Raw genomic sequence first — 19,315 nt, 5'->3', positions numbered from 1 at the left:
TGGGCAGGATGCTGGGGGGCTCCGGGGTCCCCAGGCCCGCACGCCAGCAGGTCCCCCCACACCTGCCCCGGGGGACTAGGCACCCTTGGCCATGTGGAGCCTAGTGTCCCGAACCTTCGAGCCCCCGTCTCTGGTACTGTGCCCCAAGGCCCTCACTCGAGTGCAGCATGTACCATTTTCTTCATGAATTAATTGATTTTCTTATTTTGTCACCGGAGATCTGGGAATCGTATTCGCTTCTACAGGTCTTGTTTTCCCAGAGCGACACAACTGCAGGAACCTCTGCTGTCAACCTTAACCTCGGTTTTTGGTGGAGTTCCTGATCCTGATGGTCTTTGGCCTCCTGTCCACTCCTTTGATCATCGGTGCAGGTTGAAGAGTGTTCTTGACGCTCTTTTGGTATTCTCATCTTTCTAGAAAAATCACAGGAGGCTAGAGCAAGTTCTAGGGGCACAAAGTCTGGCTCCTGCCTGCCAGGCCTAAGAGCAGAGAATAGGGAGCCCGTTCTTGGGCTTTCTTGAATCTGATGCTACTTTGAGGAGTACGGAAATTCTCTATTTCCCCATGTCCTACTGCCTCTCCCAGAGTGGACAAACCCACCTTCCTTCCTTCCTTCTTCTCCAGATGTTGTCTCCTAAGTCCATCTGTATGCTCTTCCTCCCACCATACTCCGATCATAAATATCGTAACATTTGCGAAGGCCTCATCTGCATTTTGAAATATTACATTCCTAATTAATATGCGTGCCTTCCTCGATCCACTGCCTCTATTTAATGTGTACGTGTATGTATATTTTTTAACATATAAAATTAGTAAAACATGTACAAACTTTAATTCGGAGTAACCCAGTTCAAAGTCTCCAAGATGCTATGTTTGAAAAACGCTCTGCTTTTTTTTTTTTAATATTTTATTTATTTATTCATGAGAGACACAGAGAGAGACAGAGGCAGAGACACAGGCAGAGGAAGAAGCAGGCTCCATGCAGGGAGCCTGATGTGGGACTCGATCCCGGGTCTCCAGGATCATGCCCTGGGCTGAAGGCAGCGCTAAACCGCTGAGCCACCCAGGCTGCCCCACGCTCTGCTTTTATCAGTGGTTTCTACTTTGTTTAATCTTGTGAGTTTCTTGGGAGGATAATAGGAAAATTATGATATTTGCATTTTATGTGAAATAGGCCGATGCTATACATTTCACACCTCTGTGATTATAATGTTTTAATCATAACAATTATCTTTCTTGTGATTTTTGTTCATTAGGATAATTGTTACTCCTCCTGCATATTTGAAATGTTACAGTACTAGCCCATTCTACAATCCTTCATTTTATTATCTGGCAGCTTCAGAAATTAAATTCTTGCCTACACATATTGTATTTTTTCCAGTTGAAACTTGTAAACAGAGCACAGAGATTATGACCTCAGTTAATCTGTCCCTGAGTATGGTTCTAATATATTCAAAAAAGAAAGCAATTCAGGATGAGGAAAGGATTCCTGTAAGGAGTATAGGTAAATATTGTTAAATGTTAGAGCATTTCAAGGAGCATCAGTATTTAAAGATACTAAATTAGTGGCAACCAGCATTTTCATGGCTTCATAGGTTATGGAAAAGCTTTCAGCAAATCATTTCACTGTCGCCAGGACCCTGAGAATTAGGTGATATTATGCCTGTATGTTAGAATGAGGACACAGACACTCAGAATTATTGTCCAATATCAAACCACTAGAAACCACTAGAACGCATCTAAGTTGGGACTGGAAGCTCTGTCTTCTACTTCCACATCCCACAGTCTCTCCATTGCGCCCATGTTTCATAGCACTACATATTTTTTTGCTCATCCCCTCCTCACTCAGACCTGCCCGTACACCCTACTGATTGTGGTGACTGGAAGTCACTACGAGAGGTACTCAGCGAGGTTAAATGGAGCAGGCCAAGCACAACTACCTGGTTAACCTAGTAGTTTGTAGACAAACCAGTTGTCAAAGCAAAGATGACAGATGAGACATTCACTCCTCTCTAAAACCTCTGCAGTCCTTCCCCCCTTGCTATTCAGCTCATTATTACTCATACAATAATAATACTAATAAATGTATTCAGAGGACCCAAGTTTCAGTTCAACATCCTGAAAGAACTGCATTTTTGCTCTGCTCTTAGGCCATGTTTTCTATGAAGATTGTCCTGACCCTAAGCCGTGTCACGGGCTCCTTTCCTTGTGCTTCCTCAGCATTCTGTTAGGAGAGAGACTGTAAGTTTTGTTTGCACACCTCCTCCCAGAATAAACCGAATATTTTGTCCGGGATAAATTTTGTCATGGTCATCTTTAAGTCTCCACGGCCTGGCACAATGTCCAGTGACATGCAAGTAGGTCATAAATACTTGCTGAGTGAATAACATTTGTTACTTTGTTCACTCATTCAACAAACATCTGTCAAAAGCCAGTATCTTCATTTCTTCATAAAAGATTTCACATGACTCTAGTTTTGAGTAAAAGCCTGAACAAGTGTGTAATGTTTTTATATGACATCACAAAAAAATGATCTATTTCATAATTAAGAACATATAGAAAAATAGTCATTTTCTTTTGAGAATATGAAGATACAATCTGTGAAATTCATATATTCTTTTTTGGCTGGTGCACATTATTCACCTTTTGGATGTGAAATATATTTATTATGGGGATACATATTAGGTGGTGAGTAAAATGTGAGCTATTTAGATAGTTGCTCACAAAAACGATATTTAAATGTTTTCTTTTTTAAAAAGAGATTTTATTTATTTATTCATGAGAGACAGAGAGAGAGAGAGACAGGCAGAGGGAGAAGCAGGCTCCATGCAGGGGACCTGATGTGGGACTCGATCCCGGGGTCTCCAGGATCACGCCCTGGGCTGAAGGCAGGCACTAAACCGCTGAGCCATCCGGGGATCCCCTAAATGTTCTTTATTTTTTTCCCTAAATGTTCTTTAAATTCATGTCTTCCATATTGTATATCTTTATATAAATGACTATTAATATTTATTCCCAATAAATTGATTTAAGTTCATCAAATGATTTATGTATTAAATTTGTAATCAGTACAAAACTTTCAGTAATTGTGGTAAACATAATGATAATAGCAATTTTTCTCATGAAATAAGCTTATATTTTATGATGTAATGATTATTTCCCCACATTATTTTCAGAACATTAAATTCTCTGTATGATTTGTCATAAAAAAGATGACATTAGAAGAGTGGTTTAGTCGATCAAAAATATATTTAGAAAGGATGGAACATGAAGCCTAGATTCAAATCTCCACATTGACTGAAATTCAAATTATGCTTTTGATAAATGCCACTGGAATGGCAGCATCAGAGTTAGCAACATCATACCTGTTAGTCTTCTTCATCAGCATGGATGAGGACTATTGGAGAAGATACGGAAAAGAACATTAAAAAATGATTAATAGAAGAAGTTCTGATAGGAAATTATAAATGAGTAACCGTGTAATGCAGAGAGGTAGAAGAAGTTCCAGGTGTGCATGTGATAGACTGTATGACACTGGGGTTGCTATGAACTAGTGAGGAAAACCACCCTGCTGCTCCAACTAGTCTGGAGAGACCTGTCGGGAATAATCTAGAAGTCCCACCAGAGGGCAATAGAGAGCAGGACAGGAAAGGTACGCTCACATTTTGTTGGCATGATCCACGAACCTTCTGTGTTGATTCTTATCTTAAATTTTAAAAGAGGAAAAATGATGTTGTTGTTAAAACTTGATACTGTTCTTTTGTTTTTTTCCTATTTAATAATAGTCCAGTGACCTGGATTCCTGTATTGTTGGGCGCCCAGTTCTACCGAACCACCTGGTTCAAAATATCCTCAACATAACCAGGCAGGTGATTTTCTTAAAATGTAAATCAAATTATTTCAATCCTCTGCTCAAAACTATACAACAACTTCTCATTTTATTAAGAGCAGAGTCAAAGTCCTTACAATGGCCCACAAGCCCCAATAGTCTATTATGTCTCCTTCGCCTTGTTCACTCCACTCCAGGCACATCAGCTTCATTGCGGCTTCTCAAACATTTCAGTGCTCTTGACCTCAGGGTCTTTGCATCTGCTGTTCCTCTGCCTCGAATGCTACTCCGCAAGACATTTGCCTGACTCCCTTTCTTACCTCTCTAGAACTTTATTCATGTGTCACCTTCTTAGTAAGACCTTCTCTGGTCATTCAACCTAAAGTTCAATTCCTAATTCCCCCATTTTGTTTCACCTTTACTTTAATCCACTGTCTTTATCACCACCTAACCTACCATATATTTTATTTATTACTTATTTTATACATGTCTATCTCTTCTCTCTAGAATGTAGGAGGACTCTTTCATTACTTTTCTTCTTATATTCACAGAACCTGTAACAATAGCTAACTCAATAAATATACATATGTGAGTATGTATTTTGACAAAATTAATGACTGAATGAATTCAATAGATATTTATTTTCATTCATATCATTTATCCAGAACTATCGATAAGTACTACACACACACACACACACACACACACACACAACTTTGTATTGTCACATGAAAATCCACATAATTGCCTGCATCAGTGGTTTCTCAAAGTGTGGTTCCCATACCACCAGCAGCAGCAGCATCACTATCACATGGGAACTTGTAATAAATGAACAGGCCCCACCACAAATTCACTAAATCAAAAACTCTATTTTCATAAGCTCTCTGGGTGAGCCTGATGCAGGCTAAACTTTGAGAACAAATGATAGAGATACATTTATTCAGTTGGAAATGGAAATTGAACTTGTAATGTATTCTTATCTTTCATATTAGAGACTTTAAGCTTTTCTTGGATACAATACATTTGGGAATATCCTGGCTTTAATAAATGGCAAGTGAGCCTTTTTCTTAGGAACGCCCACACCCACCTTCCCCTTCATCCTTACAGTCAGTGCTCCAGGTCAGTTCCTAATGTCTTACCCCTGGCATTGCAGTGGCTTTCTACCTAACTAGTCTGCCAACTAGTCTTCTCACTAGTCTCCACACGCTAACACCTTTTCTTGAATATAAAATGAATTTTTTCCATATGTTTTCATTTCTGAGACAAAGATGCATCTTCCAGTCAATAAGTAAATTTGACGAAGTGGTTTTTTTCTTATTTTCCACAAGATTGTTTTATGCCAACAACCCATTTTTTAATGGAGGAAATAAGATATTTGCCTACACTGTTTTGCTTCATCATGCATCGAATTGCCTTTTCCCTACCCTCTTGTAGCCCCATTTTTCTCATATTTCAGGCATCTTAAATTAGTGAAAATGTTCAGTTGTCAATCTGCTCATTTTAAAGAAAGATCCCAGTGAAAGAATGATACATTGCAAAAACTTGAACTAAAAGCAGTTACATGCTCAAGGCTGAATATTCTTTTCATTAAAAAAAGTTTGCAGCTGTGTACTTCCAGCTTAAAGTAGAGTTTTTGCTTATGCCTTCCATATCCTCCCCAGCATCTTCAGTGCCTCTCTCTGAGCCTATTTCTGGAGTTCATGAATCACCACTTAGGAAGCACAGCAGAGGGCACAGAGCAGGATTCCCACAGTGGGAACCTTCTCTCCGTCTGCTACTGCTCTTTTTCCTCTCCTACCTCCCTGTCTTTTAAAATTTATTACGTTTTCTTACTTTGCTGCTCTGAGGAGCACAGGGTTTTTCCTGTAAGCCACGTTCTTTATGAGCCTCTAAATTTGGATGTAGCACACAGCAGCTAGGTTATTGTAATAGTTTCCAGGATTCATTGGGAGGTCTGGGTTGAGCCAGGGTACCTATGTATCCATGCTGATTACTAATAGTCTTTTTCTTCTCTTCCCAGCTCTGGCCTTTCCCTTGGTCCTAGAGACCTTCTCTGGGTTTCTTCATTAACTGGCCTTGGTCCTATAGACCTTCTTTGGGTTTCTCATTAATTGCCACAAGCACTAGTAGCCATGAGACGGCACTGAAGTAGGCCAGCCTCCTTGTGGGTCTAAATGATGGGATATTGCAAGAAAAGTTTCTAAATTAAGTTCACATAAATCTAATTTCTGGCTCCCAGCCTTAGCTATACATTAGAATTGTCCATTAAATTTGACTCTCCGAAGGTGGAATCTGAGCATCTTTGTATCAGATCTTTCTAGTTAATGGCTAACGTCTAGTCAGGGCTGGAAACCACTGATGAGCTCCCAGAATACAGGCTATTTTACTTGTGGAGATTGGTGATCAAGCCTAAAATCACACCTTTGTGTCCGAATAACCCTAACCAGCTAATAACAGACATGATTCTTACTGCCTGATGGGTGTCATCTAAACTGTCTGTAAGCAAGTTACATTTATGTCAGCAGAGCTAAAATAATAAAATTTAGCTGATTTCTTAGAAAACAGGAGAAGAACATAGTCAAATAGGAACAACTCTATTATACCACGGTTTGGGCAAGGGAAGTGTCCTCGTTGTGGGCTCTGAGCTACGGTGCTACAGTGAGAAAAAAGCATTGATTTTCATTGGGCCCAGTAGGAATATGATATATCCGCAGTATAAATTAATTCATTGTAGAGTAAAGTGCCTTATAATGTTGGTACCTTACTACATTTGGAATATACCCTTGACATCTATTATGCCTAAATTTATACCACTGAAAGGATTCATTATAATCCAATTAATTGAAATGTAAAAAGTAAGAACACATTGTAAAACATCATTTTTCAAGCTGTGTTTTGCAATCATAAGACTATTTCAAAACACTATAGGGAAAGTGGCTGAAACATTTCTCTGATCTCATGTGTGTTTCTTCTAGTTACCATTTGCAATAGCGGTACTAGCAGCAGGAAATAGAAGACACTATCTTAATAAACCATAGTGGTCTTTAAACGTGTCTGCTATAAGGGTGCCTCGGTGGCCCAGTTAGTTAAGCTGCTGACTTTGGCTCAGGTCATGATCCCGGGGTCCTGGGTTCGAGTTGGACTCTCGGTGGAGTGCCTGCTTCTCCCTCTGCCCTTTACCATGCTTGTGTTCTCTCTCTCTCTTGCCCACTCTCTCTCCGTCTCTCAAATAATAAATAAATAAATAAATAAATAAATAAATAAATAAAAATTCTTTATAAAAAAGTGTCCGTTATAAACAAAAACAATACTACACCAGCCCCACAAAAATTTATTTCTTATGTTTACTCAAAAATTTTAAAAACTGAAATTGAAATTTCTGTAACTCAATTTTCAACAATAGATATGAGGATTTGGGATATAAATATGGAGATTTCCACGACTAAGTACTGTTTCATAAAGCCTCGCCACTGTTCCTCATAACTTTTAGCTTAGTATTGGTAATGAAAGGCAATCAGTAAAATAATTTTCTACTTAACACATCATTCTACCATCATAACATATGCACCCAGAAGGTAAACGTTAATCTATTTACCTTAGTTTCATTACCACAAGAGGTGCTAAGAAATATATGAAAAGAATTCAGACAATTAGAACAATTCAGAAATGGTTTACTAAGCAGCCATTATTTATTAAACCTTGGGAACAGTGCCTCTTCTTAATACAATGACTGACATATAATAAATACCCCAAAAATATTGATGAATGGATGAATAAATATAAGACGTGACTTCTGTCCTTTAGGAACTAATACTTCAGTGGGAGGAGACAAAAATACATTTATCTGAAGAACAGGACAGAGTTCTTCAATAGAGGTGCAAACCACTACGGAAGTAATAATAATTACCATAGCAGCTTAAAAGTATTATGTCAGCAGACAGTAAATCAGAAATGCTTCTTGAGTGAGGTGTGAGGTGAATGAAGTACCGAAAGTCCAGAGCTTCACAGAGTAGACACTGAATTGAGGAAGGACATCCCAGAGGGAGGGAAACCACTTGAAGAAAAAATGAGGACAGTTCAGGAAAATGGAATGCTTTGGGGGAAGAGGTTATAGAGATATGGCTTATATGTAAGGGACACACTGTGGAGGGTTTTCCATGAGAAGTTAAAATTATCCTGCGTGTTGGGAAGCTTTCAAGTTTCTTCAGAAGGAATGGTACAGTCAGAGCTATTTTAGAAGGATGATTTCAGAGTCACTGTTCAGAACAACTTGAGGCTGGAGGTAGAGTCTAGGAGGTGGTATAGTAAGCATACACAAAATGAGGAGAACATGAGCCAAGGCATTGCTAACAGAGTGGATGAGCTCATTGGAAGACATCTTGGATGTCCAAATGGATTTTGAAGATTGGTTGTAGGTGGGGATCGAGGGGAAGGGAGCAAATTTCACGTCAGAGCAACTAGGGATATAGCTATTTTATAAAAGAGATATTTCTAGAACGGGTAATATTAGCAGATGATACTGGAGGGTTCTGGTATAAATTTTGAAGAGAAGTACTTTCCAAATGATTGTATTGCTTATTAACATGTTTGGGAAAATAATGACAAGACAAAGAAGTGTGAAAGGGTTGAGAGAAGAAGGTAAGCTGAAAGCCAGATACCACAGGAGGTTACAAAAGTGGCAAGAGATAGGGGGATAGTGGCATTAAAATGTGAACAATGCCACAAAAATGTGAGTCAGGAAGCACAGGAAAGTGGGGAGCAGACGTTAGAATGAATGAATGTGAGAAAGCATAGACTACATGAGCTGTTCCCTTACTGTAAAGAATCCAAAAAGGAAAACAATGCAAGAAAGACGGTCACCATGAAGAAGTGATTAAGATGGGTAAGTGGTTCAGGAGGATGGGAACCACAGAGACTGAGCATGAGGATAATAAATAGCATGACCCTGTTAGTGGGGAATGGTCATCTTGTTATTCTGTAATAACATACCATGTCGACAGAAACTTTGTTAATAGATATGAGGTACTACTATTGGCTATTTCCAAGAAATTAAACAAGAAGTGACTTATTTATTTTTTAAAAAGTGACTTCTTTATTAATAAAATTGTGGTTTATCTTATTTGCCATGCTCTGTCAGCCTTATTATCACTGATCTGTTGGTTGCACTTTAGAGTCCCCTAACATCTATCCATCTCATGGCCCGCCTTCCCAGGAGGCTGCCGTGCCAGGCTTTCGGCATTTGCAGACACACTTCAGCAAGGACAAAAGAAATCTTCTCATGAAGAAACTTGAAGGCCCTGACCTGGAAGTCTAGGCCCCATAGAGCCCACTAATTCTAGACTGAAAATAAGATTTAAATAATGTAACGGCTCCATCTAGAACAACAACAGTGACAGTTGGCAAACACTCAGGCTCCGAGGACTTTCGGTGGTTTAGGAAGCTTTCTATCTAGTGATTAATTCCTGCCAAGACCATTTTCATAAGCAATTGGATGAGACATAAGAAGTCACCTCTGCTTCTGTCATATTAAAAAAAAGGGGGAAGCTAATTGCATCCTCTGGTATTCCAATGTGATAACACTTACCGGAATAATCACGGGGACAGATACAAGTGTATCTTCCTATCTCATTGAGGCATGTAGCTTCATTCTTACAGGGATCTGAGACACATTCATCCACTTCCAGGTCACAGAGCCTGCCTTGATATCCTGGGACACAGAAGCAGGAATAGCCATTGATTCCATCCTGGCACATGGCCCCGTTGTGACAGGGGCTGGAAGCACACTCATCAAGATCGTTTTCACAGAATCTTCCAAAATATCCATCAGGGCAGACGCAGATAGGATGTACAGGGTCCTGATGGCAAATACCTCCGTGTTGACAGGGGCTTATGCCGCAGTAAACAATGGCAGTTTCACAGGTTGTCCCACTAAAACCAGGGGGACATTTGCAGAGAAAGCTCCTTTCTCCTGGGTTGTTCACACAAGTGGCATTTCCTTGACAGGGATTGGAGAAGCATGGATTCCTCATGTTGTCACAGTCTTTGTCCACATGAATGGCTGCATCTGAACAATGGCAATTGTTGTCTTTTGAAGAATCATCGCACGTTGAATTGTTTGGGCAAGAATTTGAGAGGCACCTGGTGTCATTTTTATTGCAAAAGGAATCTACAAGGAAATAAAAAATACCACGATGAAGTTTACAAATAAATGGCTAAGGATAAAATTAAAGATCGTCTTTCTGCTCCTACGCCATCTCAAACTCCTTAATGAAAAACAGTTGGCTGCATTCTTTGGATGAGTTTTGTCAAATAATGTCTAATGAGGTTTTTCATTAATAATGATTTGTCAAATCTTTCCATATTGTTACTAATAAGAAACAAAAATAGCTGGTTCGAGATTCTTTGCTTCTCCACGGCCCTTTCTCCAGGCCAAGTGCCGTTGAGCAACGGGGGTGAATTGAAGCAACTGTTAAATTGTCCTATACACACACGCTTTTGAAATTCACATCCTCTCAGGGAGGATTTTGGAGTATACTGGGAAATAAGGCACAAAATTGTCTCTGAATATAGTCTAAATGAAACCAATATTTAAGTGAATGTTACAACTTGGTTTACCTGCTTTATCACAATGACCATTTTGTTCTAAAAAGAAAAGCATAGGGCAGCCCGGGTGGCTCAGTGGTTTAGTGCCACCTTCAGTCCAGGGTGTGATCATGGAGACCTGGGATCGAGTCCCACGTTGGGCTCCCTGCATGGAGCCTGCTTCTCCTTCTGCCTGTGTCTCTGCCACCCCCGCCCCCGTGTGTGTCTCTCATGAATTAATGAGTAAAATCGTTAAAAAATAAGAATAAAAGCATAAAGAAATGAAAATATTAAAACAAAATAAAAGACCAACTATTTGTTGAAGCCCTACTCTTTGTACCAAGCTTGCCAGATATTTCACATAAATGATTTCTGATCTGCACAGCAACACGGTGTTATTATGCACATCTTACAGATGACAAATTAAATCCCTCTGCGAGGAAATAGATGTAGTAAAGTTTATGGACTTTTGCTTCTCTAAAAGCATCTCTGTTCTAGGCATCCATTTTTGAAGCACTAATTGGAATAATAACCAAAGGAAAAACAATAATTCTTTAATTTTTTGCCGTACTCATTAGATATGTGTATGTGTAGAAGTTTTCACCAAATATACATGTATTATGATCACAGCATTGGTATGTTCTTAATCACAGAGAAGGTTTATGGTTTGTCAACTCAATTGTATTATCCCACAAAACACTGTCTTGCATGTGGATTCATCTACTATATCATTCTCTTATTTTTACTTCCCTTCTCACAATATTGCTCAGAAATATAGTAGCCGGCAACGGTGCAAGCTTGTAATAAAAAAAGGTACAAAATGGAGAGTTTGCTCTTAGGACATGAGACATAAATCAACTGTTGCCAGGAGAAAATAGTGTGTAAACTTTGAGAAATATGTAATGATAAATCTTTTCCCTCTCTTCCTGCAAAAAGAGAAGTGGCTCTCATAACATGGTGTGGCCACCAACAGGGCGATGCAAAGATACTGAAAAGAAGTGACTACCTGGTACATCATACCAGAGCATGAAGATTTTCATAATTATCTTCGTATGGGGTCTTTCTGGCAGCCAACAATTTTCCTCTAGAGGGTTGATCGGAGAGCAAATGTTTTCTACCCTCCTTGAGAAAAATTCAACTAATCATTCTTATACTTTTGTGTTTTTGTTTTTTTTCCCAGATGCTGGCTTTCCTATCACATCTTCAAATGTAATGTCTTATGTCACTTCCTGAGAGCTTTCTAAATTCTAAACTCTTTTTCTAAATTTTATTGTTTTGTGTGCTATGCTATACATGCTGTTATTCCTTTGTGTGTGTGTGTTTGTTTTCTGTTTTCTTCATTAGAATGTTAGCTCCGTGGAGAAAAGGAGGAGACCTTGTCTCTCTGTATTTCCAGGGTCTACAATATTACTTGTCACGTCGCAGGTGCTCAGTACATACTTATTGGAAGGAAGGGGGAAAATGTCACAACAGAAACATGGAAGGGTGCTGTGTAATCACAGGGGCCAGGGAAAGTGTACCAGGGAAAGCCTCATTGAAGAAAAGGCACTTGAGATGACTTTTCAGTGAATGCAAGTGAAGGAAGGATATTATCTGCAAAAGAGAGAACTAAAGCATGAGGGGTATTGACATTCTCTGTCAATAATAAGAAAAACATGAGAGGATGTGGGACAGAAAAAATGGGGAGGATATAAAGAAATATTTATTTATTTTAATTTAAATTCAATTTAATTAACGTATAATGCATTATTAGTTTCAGAGGTAGAGGTCAGTGATTCATCAGTCTTATATAACACCCAGTACTCATCACATCACGTGCCCTCCTTAATGTCCATCACCCAGTAAGTGACCCTCAGTTGTTTCCTATGATTAAGAGTCTCTTATGGTTTGTCTCCTTCTCTGACTTCATCTTGTTTTATTTTTTCCTTTCTTCCCCTATGTTCCTCTGTTTTGTTTCTTAAATTCTACATATGAGGGAGATCACATGATAATTGTCTTTCTCTGATTGACTTATTTCGCTTAGCTTAATACCCTCTAGTTCCATCCATGTCATTGCAAATGGCAAGATTTCAGTCTTTTCAATGGCTCAGTAATACTTATATATATATATATATATATATATATATATATATATATATATGAGTTTATATATATATTATTATATATTATTGAATATATATAGTAACCAATGGAAAATATAATTATTTCCATTACACACACACAAACACACACACACACACACATATATAAATTTATCTATATCTATATCTGTATCTGTATCTATATCTGGATATCTCCCACATCTTTACCCATTCAACTGTTGATGGATACCTGTGATCTTTCCATAGTTTGGCTATTGTGGATATAACATTGGAGTGAAGGTGCCCCTTTGGATCACTACATTTGATCTTTGGGATAAATACCTAGTAGTGCAATTACTTGGTTGTAGGGTAGCTCTATTTTCAACTTTTTGAGTAAACATCAGGCCATTTTCCAGAGTGGCTGCACCAGCTTGCATTCCCAACAGTGGCTTCCCCTTTCTCTGCATCCTCACCAACATCTGTCTTTTCCTGACTTGTTAATTTTAGCCATTCTGACTGGTGTGAACTGGTATGTCATTGTGGTTTTGATTTATATTTCCCTGATGCTGAGTGATGTTGAGCATTTTTTCGTGTGTCTGCTGGTCACTTGTAGGTCTTTATTTAATAAGTTTTAACTTTTGGAAGCATTTAAAGTTCCTGTGTCCAACCTGAAAAAAATCAATTAAATACTGTAGCTGCCCTCTTAACTCCACTATCAAGGGTATTTATGAATTTAGGTTTTCCATTTATTTTTGTTTTGTTAGTGATGGTGATTTTTTTCCTTCCTTTAATAATCAAGCATTATCATTTAAGCCATGAAATGAAGTATTTGGGGATGCCTGGGTGGCTCAGCAGTTGAGCATCTGCCTTTGGCTCAGGGCCTGATCCTGGGATCAGGGATCGAGTCTGGCATTGGGCTCCTTGCATGAAGCCTGCTTCTCTCTCTGCCTGTGTTTCTGCCTCTCTCTGTGTGTTTCTCATGGATAAATAAATAAAATCTTAAAAAAAAAGAAACGAAGCATTTGTGTAGAAAGACAGCAAAGGAAGTGAGCATTTATTCCCAATGCCCTTCCAATACAACTTTTAAAATGGATTTCTTATAATATTTGGTAAAGCCCTTTACAGATGGAAAGCTAAATTTTATAAGGACTAAGTCATTTGCATAGTGTCAAAGAGAGGTAGGATTTAAACTTCTGATTTGTCTGACTCTAAAGTCCATTTCTTTTTACTGCATTATTTTAGGAGTTAGGATACTTATCGGGTAGAGTTTCTTATGTAAATATGATGATATGCACATGAATGTTTAATTCTGTTCTTTCCAAAATTCCATGAAAGACATAAAGAGACAGCAAATAAGCATATTTAAAAATGCTCAACATCATTTATTATTAGAGAAACTGAAACTAAAAACAATATCTAGAATGGCCACTAGAATGGTCAAATGACAAAAATTAGCAATACAAGATATTGACCGGAAGTCTCCTTCACGCTCCCACCAATAATTCTTGTCTGTGTTTTACAGGTTGTATTAGTGTTTTCATATATTGGCCTTTGACTGTATAGTTCCTCCTTGTTTTCTATCTTAGGTTTCTGCTTCTGCCTTTTTCTTAATTCGACTTGCTCTGAGTTTAATTGCTATTTACTTTTTCATGTATTTCTAATTTATTAATTTAGGACTAAAAATTTCTATTGTAAGCACAGTTTTACTGCATTTCCTATAAATTTATTTTCAATATCATTCAAATAAAAATATTTCCTAATTTTCATGGTGATTTCTTCTTTGACCTATGGAAAATCTATAAAAATCAATTATATCAAATTGTTAACTGTGTTATTCAGAAATTCTATAGCATTGGGGATTTTTCTACTATTTCTCTTCATTGAGATTAATGCACTGAAATCTCCTATAGTGAATATGAATTTCCTATTTCTTTTTTAGTTCTGACAATTTTCACTTCTATATTCTGAAGCTATGTTCTATGTTCATAGAAATTTAAAATGGTTACATCGTCCTGCTGGTTTGACCCTCAAATATTCATAAAATATCCTTTTTATCTTTAGTAATGCATCAGACCTTATGAGACTACTTTTACTGTTGTTGTACAGCTATGTCAGTCATATATCTCATACATGGCTGGTGGGAATGCACAATGGCACAGCCACCTTGGAAAACAGTTTCCAAGTATCTTATTAATTTAGACATACACTTATTCAGCAAATCCCCTCCTAAATATTTCCCCCAAGGAAATGAAAACATAATATCCACACAAAAACATGCTTGCAAAATTCATGGCTTTATTCATAATGCCAAACACTGGAAAAAATCCAAATGCCCATCAGCTGGGAAATAAACTTTAAGATATCACACATTGGAGTACTACTCAGGAATAAAATGGGCAAATTATTGACCCAGTGAACAATATGGAGAAATCTTTAAAGTATTATATTAAGTAAGAGAAACCAGACACAAAGACTATCAGTTGTATGATTCAATTTTATGATGTTCTAGAGAAGGCAAAGTTATAATGATGGAAAACAGCTCACCAGGTGAAGGGAACTAACTGTAAAGGGCCATGAAGGAGTTTCATGGAAATATTCTGTGTCATGATTGTGGTAATAGTTATTGACCATATGTGTTTGCCATGGAAATTGGGTTAATTTTATTGTATGTAAATTATACCTCAATAAATTAGACAAAAAGAACTCCTAGAAAAAAAGGACAAAGAGGAATGCAATTGTCAGACTCACAAGAGCCAGGAGAGAGGTTGAGGAGACAGCAATAAATACCCATATACATACACTGATACATAAATGGAAGCTAGACTGCACATGGGTGAGTTGTGATAGACTTAGCTTACCAGAATTAGCAAAACCCCAGGGGAAAGAAACCTTAGAAGTAAGCCACTTTATGTCATAGAAGCCCCAAGTTAGAGGCTCCAGGTACCCAAGTGGTGCTGAAAATGGAGAAAGGTTGTTTGGAAAACTTACCAAAAGCAGAGTTAGATTCTCATTTACCTTCTTTCACCCCAGGAAACTACATAACTGCCCTTCCCCCATGAAGGCGATTCAAAAACATAGACACAAGTAGTGGTGGTGTGGGAGTGGCCGGGTCTGCTCTGAAAATGAGAGGATGAAGTGAATATCTACACAAAGAATTGTGAGACACTCCTCAACCTCATTTTCAATTCAGTTCTAAAAAATGCCGGCAGCCAGATTTACTCCCCATGCAGGAAACAATTATTCCTCTTGACCAGCCTGAGAGAAAATACTTACAAATGCTGATATTGGCTGTCACTCATTGAAATGAGCTGGCCTAATCGCTCAAGAATAAATCCTAATAAGCTAGAAAGCTCTGAGACATGAAATAAAAAGTGCTTTTAAATAGCTCTTTTTAAACAAACACAAGAGTATATATGAAATATATATAGGCATATAGGGCATTACTGTTCTTTAATTATACTTTAAATTATATTACTATTATAATCTAAAGAATAATTATAAACAAACATCCCCATATCTTATACGTATCTTCAGCTAAAGAAACAATAGTACCTCTTTAATATGAACAGATTGTATAATATTAACACATGAAGGAAAATCTCTAAGATAATCTTTTTTAAAAGATTTTATTTATTTATTCATGAGAAACATACAGAAAGAGAGAGGCAGAGACATAGGCAGAGAGAGAAGCAAGGAGCCTGATGCCAGGACACAGGGATCATGCCCTGAGCCGAAGGCAGATGCTCAACCATTGAGCCACCCAGGCATCCCCAAAACTTCTAAGATAAAACATTAAGACCAAAACTCACACACACAAGAGTTTTTTTTTTTTTTTTATTAACTGGAAGAGACAAACGATTCAAGGAATAGACAACAATTTATGAAAATTTGAGAATTAATATACTCACAGAATTAAGAAAGGATAGTGCAGCAATGAAAAAAGTATAGGTGATTATTAAAATAAACTTCTAGAGTACAAAAGAGGTCTATAAAATTTAAGATACAGTGATAGAAATAAAAAATTCAGTTGAGTATTGAAGGATAATGTTGAGGAAAATCTACCGGGCTCAAAAGAAAAATACTAAGACATTGGAAATGAGAGGTAGAAAGTAGGGGAATAAAGGATCAGACGAGGAGTTTCAAAATAAGAGAAGAAAGGAAATGGGGGAGGGGTGAAGACAGTAAGGAGAGGAAGGAGATTCAGAAATTCAAATTTTCAACTTCCACGCTCACCTTTCAGGAAGGTATGCTCCGTGAAAGTGAGTGTAACCAAGAAGATGAGAGACATGAAACCTAACATACAAGGGATCTAATAAAGAAAAAAAAGCAAGATATTTTACTCAAAATTGCTCCCTGGACTATACATATGCTACCAGCATAGAGATTAACCAGTACTGAAAGCAGAGAGAAGGTGGAGCTCTGAGAAGAAAAATGCAGAGTACATATATAGAAGAGAGGTAATGGGAAACTAAACAGAACAAGCTTTTTAAACCCTTACTAGTATTAATTCTAGGGAAAATCCTGTGCAAGAGGGGAAATGAAATCGTAATATACTATGTAATATACTATGTAGTTGCAGAGTTCTTTATGATAGCAATAATGATCATAATATAATAATTTAGGTAAAACAGTAGAGTTGCATGTGTGCTGGGGGCTGTGGGTGTGTGTGTTTGAGAACTGCAGGAAAATTATTTTATTTTATTTTATTTTATTTTATTTTATTTTATTTTTTTTTGAGAACTGCAGGAAAATTAAATCTACTTTTACCCTAGAAAGTTCCAAGAGTTGATGCCTGGTGGGGAGGAGAGCCTGGTAGCTCGGTTGGTTAAGTTTCTGACCCTTGATTTTGGTTCAGGTCATGATCTCAGGGTTGGGAGATGGAGCCTCACCTTGGACTCCACCCTGAGTATGGAGCCTGCTTAAGATTCTCTCCCTCTGTCTTTGCTCACCCCCTACCCCCTGCTGCCTCCCATGCTCTAAATAAATAAATAGATAGATAGATAAATAAAATAAAACGAGAGAAAAACTCAGCCTATTATTTACACATATGTAAATAAAAACAGTAGGAAATAACTGAGAGTTTTAAGTAGTTGCTTCTGGGGAGTGCAAAGTAGGAGTAAAAAGGAGGAATGGCCATGGTGAAAAGGAGACTATTGTTTCCCTTATAACCTTTAGAGACTTTTATAGTATTGCTGAATAAATTATAGAACTACTGAATAAATTGCTGAATAAATAAATATTGGCACCATTTGCACCTTTGCTTCCTGGGTTTATTGTGCGTCCATAAGCAAGATGCTAACTGGCCCTCTTGGAAATGCATGTAGCCCATGACCTACACATTATTAACTGACTATGGTGAATAAGCAAAGACAGTTGCCTCCCAAAAAGAAAATTATATTTCTCAAACATATAAATGAATCGCAATTTATCACATTTTAAAAAATAACTAGGGGCACTTGGGTGACTCAGTTGGTTAGGTGTCTGACTCTTGATTTCAGCTCAGGGAATGACCTCAGGGTACTGGGGTCAGCCCTGTGGAGAGTCTGCTGGAGATTCTCTCTCCCTGTTCCTCTGCCCCACCTCCTGCTCATGCTTGTTCCCTCGCACTTTTTCTCAAATAAATAAATAAATCTTTAAAGAAAAACAACTAAATAGCCACTAAAGAAATAAAAGCAAACTATGTACTAACCAATGATGTCGTGAAGTAAGGGTTGTAATTTTTCCATTTTTGTGCACCTAATGGGAAAAAATCTGTCATTTATATTATTATATTATACCTGGTATATTGTTCAAACACTCGGTTGACAGTAAAGTAATTTTCATAGGAATAACACCTTTACAACAAAATGTACATGGACACAACACACACAAAACCTTATAGGACTACTTAAAACTATAATTGGAGGAATTTAATTCCAAGGGAAAAGACCATTGAGAATTTTATTTCCAGCTTCCGTTTGAGACTTAGATCCAACGCAAGAAACTTTGCTGGCTATGAAGTGTAATGGATACTTTCAGACCAAGTTATACAGGCCACCAAATTGTTTCCTTGCAGTAAAGTTTGCCACCTACTGGATATTATAAGAAGTTCTGGAACTGTGGGTTTCAGACCTTTTCTTTTCTTTCTGTAAGTACAGCAGTAGTCCTTCAAGGAAAATATCATGAATAATTCCAAAATACAATATCGGAATGTGGACCAGCTCAGGTGAAAGAAGGGAAGGAAACCCTGCCGCCCAGTCAAGTGGCCTCCTGCCCTCTAAGGAGATACCTCCAAGGAGCCCTAGGGGCTGAGAATAGCAATTTGAAAATCTCTGTCCAGAGGAAAACAAAATATTTTCTATGGTTTTTGAAATTCTTATTGTATTTGCTCTTTGGATACTGTTAGGGCCTATATAGGTGCAAACATGTGTATATACACACTATGTACTTACTTTCATACAGATATTTACATGTTTGTATGCATATCAATATTTTTCAGAGAAGTGAAAACTAATTTGGCCAGTTTCAAAGAAGATGAATGTCCAAGAATTAAACATATTTATTTTGTTTGTGTATGTATACGTGCAGGTGTATTTTCTAATAATTCAGTGTACCTGAAAAACAGCCATATTGGTAATTTCGCTCAGTTAGAGGGTCGAATATATTTATTCAGAGCAAAGAAACACTGCAAGGTGATTTCAGGGAAGAGCATTTTAGTTTCCCAGAGATTATTATAAACAGTATTTGTTCCTTTGTCCTTGATGGTTTTAATGCACTTACCTATGAAATAGGTGAGTAATTCTCTGATTTAAAAATCATCAGTCAAGAATTTGAAATTCTTGTC

The 19,315-nt window shown here is 37.6% G+C and overlaps 1 protein-coding gene across 4 annotated transcripts in view; it reads right to left on the bottom strand.

Moving 5' to 3' along the window:
• Positions 1 to 19,315, bottom strand: part of CRB1 (crumbs cell polarity complex component 1) — a 205,176-nt gene that overhangs the window by 132,094 nt on the left and 53,767 nt on the right. For all 4 annotated transcript variants that reach the window (XM_025987296.2, XM_072733412.1, XM_072733413.1 and 1 more), the window contains exon 2: positions 9,414 to 9,995. In XM_025987296.2, coding sequence (XP_025843081.2) covers positions 9,414 to 9,995 — 582 coding nt within the window. The remainder of the gene's footprint in view (positions 1 to 9,413; positions 9,996 to 19,315) is intronic.

The sequence above is a fragment of the Vulpes vulpes genome, chromosome 13 (genome assembly GCF_048418805.1).
Source record: "Vulpes vulpes isolate BD-2025 chromosome 13, VulVul3, whole genome shotgun sequence".
In the NCBI taxonomy this organism is placed as follows: domain Eukaryota; kingdom Metazoa; phylum Chordata; class Mammalia; order Carnivora; family Canidae; genus Vulpes; species Vulpes vulpes.
This window is presented reverse-complemented; position numbering and strand designations above follow the sequence as displayed.